We start from the raw sequence: 9,590 nt of genomic DNA, 5'->3' as shown, positions 1-9,590 counted from the left end.
TAATTCTGCAAATATATACATTCTTTATGTAATATGTTTTCTCAAAACATATACAACTTAAATAATATAATTTTTCTATAATCCAAGACTTTAACATGACTCTCATACTTTAGTCTGTGGAAAGGGTTTAATAAATGATATTCTCATTCATAATAAAACTCTGCAGATCATGACATCCCGCTTGTCATTGATTTCATAAATGAGGTGATATCTCATATCTATTTGTTTGGATTTTGTGAAGTAACCCTGGCTCTTTTGTTTTGGCAAAGGTATCCTTTTAGTCACAGGATAATTTGATCCAAACTTCCTCCTTAACTACTCTTACTGTAGCTAAATACACATATTACAACATTCTGCTTTGAACTCTTCAAGCTTACTGTACTTCTCCATTCAAACACAAAATGTATCTAGATCAACATCTAAAGTCATCTTGCCAATTTGGAAACTTGCATCCGTATAACCTTTTGACAACTTGTTCACTTTTGCTACTATAAATTAGAAACATACTTTTAGTGCTTCTCAACTACTCAAGGATTTGTTCTTGGTAACTTTCAGTATGCTTATGAACTTTCTTAAAACCTGCTACACATGCACAAGTCATATGTAACACCTTGCTTTGTACATTTCATGGCACATATAATGGATCCTAGAAACTCTGGAATGGAATCGTCTTTGCAATCACCTCTCCCCCTTCGTTTCCACCACTATGGGCCTCTCCCTGGCCCAAAACAAGTCCATTCCAATGGGCCAGACCTTGGATGAGAGTCAGAGGCTCCTGGCCCAAACTACTGCTGCATTAGGCCTCCGCTCTCCTTTGGACTTCTCTGGTGTTGATGATGTTTCTGCGGTTGTGGAGATGGCCGCTTCCGGTGAGCTGATTTCGATCGGGGAGCTTTGTTCGGTTAGGCGGACATTGCGGTCGGTTGTTTGAGCAGTTGCTGGAGATTTCTACTGATGATGATGGGAGGTAAGTAAGTTGAGTTATTTTTTATTTGAGTTTAGTGTTGATGATATTGCGAGTAAATTTGCAACTAAATAGTCACCCTATATTGTTAAGTTTTCATAAATAGAGTTGCAAACTTACAATGATCTGTTTCCTAAAGTCACTCTTCCAAAGTTCTAAGCATAGTTAGTCAATGCTTTAGTTCCAATGTTTATGTACAATTAATTTCATTGTTTTAAATTGTACTCTAGTGCCTTTTTGTTAAAGCCCAAAATGAACGACCTTGCAAATAATTAAGTCAACCATAATAGCTTATGTAGCATTTGATCTATCTGTTGAGCTAATAAGCAAATTTATTTATTTATTTTTTTTTTTTTTAAAAAAAAAATTACTTTTGTCAACAATACAACAGGATAGAAATCAGAGAGACCTTGCCACCATCATTAGCTTTAACACAGGTTTTAACAACCAACTTAAAAAAAAACTAAAAGAACCTTATTTGTAATACAACAACTAATATGAAAAGCATTAGGATAATTTGCCAATTACTACCGCGAATTAATACCACTTTATAAATTACTACCACAAATTAAAAAAGTTGTGAATTACTACCGCAAAATTTTTTAAGATGTTGCGATTACTACCAAACCCCCATTAAACCCAACTATGACGTCATTATAGCTCTTTAACCCATGGATAAAGCCCTTAACCATGGTCAAACATGGGTTAAATCCCTTAACCATGACATCATTATATCCCTAACCCATTTTTTTTGGCCGGTTAAAGCCCTTAACCATGGTCAAACATGGGTTAAAGTGATATAATGACGTCATAGTTGGGTTTAATGAGGGTTTGGTAGTAATCGCAACATCTTAAAAAATTTTGCGGTAGTAATTCACAACTTTTTTAATTTGCGGTAGTAATTTACAAAGTGGTATTAACTTGCAGTAGTAATTGGCAAATTTTCCTAGATCTATTAACAATGCGTTAAAAGCATGCGTTAAAAAGCCTTAAAGTAAGATGAAAAGAGCAAGTAACCTATATACTATTAAAATATATAAATGGAATTATAAAATTAGTTTTGGAAAAAAAAAAGGTGAGATGAATTTTTGAAACATTTGGGGGAAAAAAACAAACGTTTTCTAAATAAGAATATAACACAACATAGAAGGAACGTCTACTAAAGATGGACAAATAAATTACAATATTATAGTTACATAATCTCTGCAATTTCTAGCATTGTTGCAGTTTAAAGTTTTAAACCATACACACTTGATAATCCATCAAAATTTTGACATATCACAGTATTCTGCTACCTCTCTTCAATTTGAAGGCAGCATAAGCCAGATGCTTTAGTAAAACGCTTGAACCAGCTACTGTGTTCAGCATTTGTGGCTTCGGGACTCTCTGAATTGGAGACACTATATCTAGCAATTTCCCTTCCTTGAGCATACCAAGCAAAGGATTCCAATGGCGCTGAGTACACACAAGCATTTTATTACGACATCGTCGACAAGCAAAAGAATGCTAAGGTAAACTTGGAGATGAGCTTCCCAAGAAGACTCAATATAAGTTACGCAATACGAATAATACGGAGCAGATGAACAAGTATTTGAACTCCTAGTCACAAGTCACACATACCCCATGCTATGAAGTATGGACAACCACTTCTTTCAAGAATTTGATCATACTAGTATTACTTAAACAATCCTACAACCATTAGCTGCACACAAAAAGATCGTGAAGCTAGCTTACAAGCCACATGCATTCACACTTTAAAACCAAATGAAACAAGACTTCCAACAGCTTGGCTAGACAATTAGTTTTGTATCAAAGATATTTTAATCGTTCCCTCTCAACTTACACATTGAATATTGGCAAATGTCATTCCTGGATTTGGATGTAAAAGATTGTTGGCTGGTCTTGATTTATCTGTTCAACATAAGCATCCCAAAACAAGAAAAAGGAGGATTAACAGTTGTACTGCCCTAAAATAAATATCAATATGTTAAACTTAGAGCAATTAAGGCTTGCCTGCTAGCTTGTCCAAGCATGGCTTCCACAACGCAAGGCATCCACTATTGACCCAATGTCAGGAAAAAAAAAAATCAAAATTGTAAAAAAGAAGAGAAAGATCAATGACACCCGTTTACACAATATGGAATGAAAAAGAAGGAAAAGACACCAGAAATCCCTAACCTATAACAATCCCGCAAGTCAATGTCCCTTAATTGCAGGGAAAAGCCCGCTCTCTTGAGCAAACCAACAACATCAGTCAACACTTTCTCCGGAGGAATCTGTAAGGAAAGAAATGAAAGTCGTTGATATATGTTGAGACAATAATTTATGAATTGGGTGAACTTTAACATACATACACGTTTGAGCATTGAGGTACGATATGAGCTCAATGCATCACCAGTTCTCTCAATAACATCAAATAGTTGACGAGCATCCATAAGCATAGACTTGTGCTGAGCTCGTTCATGACTGAAGTCAACTTTTGAGCTTAAACTTTCAATTTCATTGGCTAGGTGTTGTTGGATTGTCATACCTAATTTTCACCAAACAAAAAAAAAAAATTAATTAAATTATAAAATGTATGTTATGTGATAATATCTGAATGACCATTATATTTTTATATCTTTTGAAAAATTTATGGATGTATTTACAAATACAATAGCCACTTCAAATTATATAAATACAATAGCCACTTCAAATTAGCGCTTCACTTGAAATTAATTGTTACATTTCGTTAATTATGATCTGCATTTTGCAGTACCAATGACCTTTATTATTTTTTTATTTGTATGTATTATTAATGTGATATTATTCCTCCACTAATTTCTTATTCGTTTGTTTATGTACGATTGGATTATTTTTTTTTTCCCCGTAAATCCTTTAGTTTTTGTTCAATTATTTAATGCCATGATGCCAATAGCAATTTGTAATTATAAGGAATATTTTCATTACTCTATTTCTAATTGTGAACTTTTGGCAAATCTTGATTATCATTTTTTCACATTTTGGCAGTAATATTATCATTACTAATTTGGCTACCCTATGACCCGACCCGAGAAATCCGGGTACCCTCATGGGCCGAATTTTAAACTACCCAAAAATCCGGGTAACACCCCTAGTTCATGGTAGAGGAGAAAATAGAAAATGAGATGGGTGGTGGTGAGGAGAGAGAAAGGAGGAGGTGGGTAATGGTTTGGACTTTGGAGGGGAGAGAAAGAGGTTGGTCTGTGGGTGATGGTTGGGAGGAGAGAGAAAGAGGTGGTTGATGGTAGAGAGGAAAGACAAAGGTGGTTGAAGATAATGTGATGGTGGTGGGTTGGTGGTAATATATTATTAAGGTATTTATTTAATGTTTGATTAATTTTATTAGTAAACTACATTTACATTTCAAGTTTCTTCTCAATGAGTTATGACTTATGATTATAGCTATGAAATAATTATTATACTCCCTCCGTAATTATTCGCAACATTTTCTAGAAATGGGTGTAACAAAAAAATTGCATCAATTACCTCACTTTCCATTTTTGGTAAAAAAAAGTAAAAAATTTATATAGAAGTCATTACTTTTTAATTTAAATCATAGATTATGACTCCATAATTCATCATCAAACATTAACCCCACATTGTTAAGAAAATAATCTGCCCCCTAATTACTTTGATTACCACCAACCACCACCTTTCCAAGACCAACCGTTGGTCACCAACCAAATCACCACCGTTAAAGCCAGATTACCGCCCTCACTGCCACCACAACTAAATCACCATCATAGGCCTCTACCACCTTCATCACCACAACTACCGATCTCAACCAAGCACCACCTTCTATTTCGCCGCCATCTCCCTTGCAACAACCAACAACCATTAAGGGGTGGTGGTGGGTGTAACTGGTGTTCATGGTAGTACATGTGCCTGTGAATTTTGCTTTATATCTTTAAGCCTTTGTAATTTTGTTAATTACTTTGCATTGAATATGTTCTTTATTATATTTTACTATAATACTCCCTCCGTCCCCTTTTGACAGTCCCTTATGGGCATTTTTCACGGGAATTAATAAACACAAATAAAAATAGTTAAAATACATTGAAAAGGTAAATTGACATTGGGTATGCAAAAGAGTAGAGAGAGAAAGTATAAAAATACATGGGAAAACAAAATTTATATGGGAAACTTAAATTTGCACAAATATTGTTGCAAATTGGAGGAAATTTTGGTAAAAAAATTAATATTAATGATTGTTGGAAAAAGCAAATGGGGTGAACATTTTGGGATTAAAATTTGTCCATAAGGGACTATCAAAAGGGGACGGAGGGAGTAATTTATTAACTAGAGTAATTTATACTAAGTAGTCAACCTTTAGTTAATGGTGAGTTAAGTGGTTGGAATATATATTAACCTTAGGTCCTTAAATGTAAAAATTAAAATATGAGGTACTTAAAAGTGAAAATTTTAAAACTTTAGGTCATTAATTTATCCTTAACTCCCATATGCTCTCTAATGTTGTTCCCATTTCCCAAATTGGTATTCCATTAAGGTGCTCCCACATAGAATCTTTCTAAAATTAACTTGCTAATTCATTGGTTGAAATTAAGTTAAGTCTTTTAATATGCACAGCAACATGTGGCTTCTTTACATTGAATTCCCTTTTTATTTTTTATATACTTTGGTAAGATAAATTATTTAATACGTAACCTAAGTATCTATATTATTTAAACGCATACTCTCTTTAAGTTCACTTTTCTCAATTCTCTCCTCGGTTTCAAATGAGAACAACATTTAGATCCGAGGGAGTATATTTTTGGAAAGTGTATTTCAAGATGAATCTAACAAGATTCTACATAAACAAGTGTTACATCTAATATAAATACTAATAAAACAACAAACAACTGATGTCCGGTGCTTACGTGGCGGCTTCTTATTAAAAAAATTCCCACCAAAAGCACTGATGACACCATACTATCACTTTAAAACTTATTTAATATATTATTATACAAACACTAATTATATTTATCTAAAAATTAAATTAATGTATTATCATATATTTATCTAAATACCATGAATTATTTGTTCCATAATACAAAATCATCTTTGACCATTATTTTTATTAAACACAAATAATTTTGTTAAAATCGTACATCACACGGGATTAATCTAGTAGTTCGCTATTTAATTCGCTTATTTGGTTCGCAATTCGGCCAAAATGAGCCAAAATTCGCACATTTCGGTTGGCAATTCGCGGGCAATTGAGAGAACTATGTAACAGTGTCATGAATATATATTTAGGGTTTAAGTTTACGTGAACATATGTAAATATAGGGATTCATGGACAAGGTGGAGTGGATAAGTTTCGTAAAAAGTTAAGTAAAACAGCTAACAAAAAATGAAGGGAGTAAATATTCAACAACACTTTTTTAGAATCTTAAAAGTCATTATACACGGCATTATGGAGAACTAGAAAGAGCTTGAGTGCTTGACATAATTTCCAAATCAAACATATTTAATATAATGATATTAATTAATTGATCTTAAATGGATGTTTAATGTTCATGGGTGTCTTTGAGGACAAATAGATGTTGTTGAGAGATGATTCCACCTACGGGGTGTTTTCGAGAAAGGGGGCTTCACTTAAGGGTGTTTTTGGACAAAATTTCCTATTATCTAATAAGATGAATGATTGTTTACTCTTCATTTTCATCACATCTATCTATTGTACAATAGTATATCCTTTATATATGTGGAAAAATATCAAAGTAACTAGTTGGACACTGAAAAGATGGTTGAAAATATACCTGTCTCTAATGGAGCCATAACCTCCTCTGGAGCAACAAGAAGTAAAGCAGCTAACTGTTTCAATTTTCCATTCTGAAGAAGATTCCAAGCAAGGTAATTAACCGACTCATTCAAGCAAGCAAGCAACCGTACAGAGTCCAAATGTCGTTTCTAAGTAGAAAACAGAACCAAAAAAAAAAAAAAAAAAAAAAAAAAAAAAACCCATTAAATTGGTCACACATCAACACATTGCCAACAAACATATATGAGTCACAAATTGTCAAGTTCAGTGATATGATATGATAAAAGCAATACAACTACATAACCAACCGGTTCCCACATGCAAAGTAATATTATAAGTTTGTAGATGGAGTCGCCTATACGCCATGAGTCCAGAGGCAAATGCAATCCACGCCTACCACAGGAAGAGGAAAAAGGGTCAGGGATGATCATTTGTGACACAATAAACCAGAAGGTGGGGATGAAATAAAACAACTGAAGTAGATGGCTAATTAGAAGTTTCTACCTGGAACTATCAATACTTGCAAGTGCAAGGTAAAGTGGGGTCCCATATTCATCAGCAAATACCGCTGTACACTCTGTGTTCAAATCTACAGTTGCACCTTTCTCGAGCATGATCTTAATGATATCAGGGTCAGGAAAGAAATAAGCAACTAGGTGAATACTTATTGCAGCAAAACCACCTACTGGTGCAAGGGGTGGTTCGCATATGCGCCCATTGACCAATGCAGTCAAGCAGTTTTTCGCTTTACTCATCGAACAATGTACCACCAAAGGTGCTTGCAGTGCTTCTGGATTGTTATCTAGGAGCTTCACAAAACCTCTAACGTCATCTCGTTTAAGTAGTTGACTCATTTCAAAAAGAAGCCTCTGAAACTTTTCATCCCTTCCATTGTCATCCATCTTCAAGCAGGAAAGAGAAACCAAATGTAACAGCAATAATAAAATAAAAACAAAAAGGATTGAACCCATTTAATACATCTGACAATTTCAGCACTGCATGAAGAGAAACTTGGGCTGTTGTGCATTTAAATTTTAAGCAATATGCCACTCATATATAGATTAGGTTTGTTATTATTCCCTAACAGATAGCAGATGTTGTCTACAGATTTATTGATGTAGCATATAGAAACAAATTAATTTTTTTACTTAAAATGAAAAATTAAAAATTAAAAAATTAAAAAAAAATAAAAAAAAAAAAAAAGAAAGAAAGAAAGAAAGAAAAGGAAAAAGAGACTATATTACATATTATGCTTCAATATACTCAATACAACATTTGCTAAAATATTAAATGAAGTAAAAGTTACATTTGTAATAGTCAGTGTTTAAAATTTACAATTACTTCTAGTTAGTTGATAAATAGTATACAAAGATCATAAACATTCTCCACCAAATCCATTATCATTATTAATAGTTAGAACATAGAAAATTTGACAGAAAAGACTCAACCTTTATTAACTAAGAGGGCAGAGTGGTTGTTGGACAATGATTTCCAAGCTATAACAACAACAGCTACGACTACGGAGTACTATGTATAACAAATCAAGAGTTGTGATAACAATTAAATCACTGATTAATCAGAAATGTGATGAACATCCAACTCCTTCCTACTCCTACTCCTACTCCTACTCCTACTCCTACTTGACCCTTTTTATCCAATTTACACGAAAGAAGAACAATACTATGACTTCTGAGTGGAAGAATTAGACCAACTACAACTAGCATTAGGTTTAGTGGCTCACAACGAATTCAACAACATCAAAACTAAATTCATGCATTTGAATAAATTACATTCTACAATTTTACATTACATTCACATATTCACTAATTCACAAGTAAATGAAATCACAATTTCAATTAACAATTTAAAAAAAAAAAAAAGATTAATAAACAACTAACCTGTAGACTGTCGAAGAGAGAGAACTCGGAGAACTGGAGAAGGTTGAACACCGGTCGGCCGTCGGCGGATTGCAACCTAGAGAGAGCGGCGTGCCGGCGTCTTCTTTCAATGAGAGTGAGGGGAGAGGAAGTCATGAACTCAAGAAGAAGTTAGGGTTCTGTTTCAGGTTTTACGATTTTGAATTGGGGAATGGGGATAAGTTAAAAAAAAAAAAGTAAGGAAATAAAGGGGTTGGGTTTCGAACCCCTGTACTAAAAGGCAAGGCATTCACCACCAGAACGCGGGATGTATAAGTGAAATAATATGCGGAGTTTAATATTTATCCCAATTTTTTTTTCAAAAAAGTTTTTTTTTTTTTCAGTATGGGTTCAGCTGAACCCATACTGGAATCGCCACTGTCCCGAAGGATTTTCATGCTATTTTATTGGAAGACCTGAGTGGTGTGATACGGTAGTGCTGGCAAGAACGTTTAGCTAGTTTTGTTTTCTTTATTTTTGCTTTTTTTATTTCTTTTGTTGTTTTTGTTTTATTTATTTATGATTCATTATGCAATATTATTATATTTTTTATACGATTGAGATTAGTGTAGAATAGTATTCGCTCAACTTTTTTTTTGGTGTTTAGAGAGCCACAAAAAGCGGGTGATGTGAATCGATCCCAAAATCTTTTGAAATCGGTAGGGGAGCTCTAACCACTTGAGCTATCCCTCGCTCTCTTCGCTCAACTTTATTATACCTAACCATTGTTTGTTCCCAATCTTCCTTTCTTCCATTCACAATTAGTAATGTTATACTCCCTTCGTAACTTGCCACAATTTCTATTTATGGGTGTAACACAAAACTTGCAACAATTGAACTACTTTCCTTATTTGGTAAAATTTTAATGACTAAATTATCTTACTACCCCTTCTTAACTCCTTATTAAATTTATTTTTTGGGGACC

At 33.7% G+C, this 9,590-nt stretch overlaps 1 protein-coding gene across 1 annotated transcript; it reads right to left on the bottom strand.

Annotated features, from left to right (window-relative positions):
- Positions 1–2,108: 2,108 nt before the first annotated feature.
- Positions 2,109–8,861, bottom strand: LOC145636278 (meiotic drive suppressor JIEYAO-like). The gene is made up of 9 exons (XM_081687793.1): positions 8,648–8,861; positions 7,254–7,651; positions 7,058–7,142; positions 6,748–6,898; positions 3,319–3,494; positions 3,143–3,240; positions 2,978–3,021; positions 2,808–2,875; positions 2,109–2,419 (listed from the first exon to the last, which is right to left on the bottom strand). The coding sequence occupies exons 1-9, from the start codon at positions 8,780–8,782 to the stop codon at positions 2,243–2,245; spliced, it is 1,332 nt and encodes a 443-aa protein (XP_081543919.1). The 5' UTR covers positions 8,783–8,861; the 3' UTR covers positions 2,109–2,242.
- Between the last annotated feature and the right edge of the window lie 729 nt (positions 8,862–9,590).

The sequence above is a fragment of the Chenopodium album genome, chromosome 6, assembly GCF_948465745.1.
Source record: "Chenopodium album chromosome 6, dcCheAlbu1.1, whole genome shotgun sequence".
Lineage (NCBI taxonomy): Eukaryota > Viridiplantae > Streptophyta > Magnoliopsida > Caryophyllales > Amaranthaceae > Chenopodium > Chenopodium album.
The sequence above is the reverse complement of the archived record's forward strand: the minus strand, read 5'-3'. Positions and strand labels throughout refer to the sequence as shown.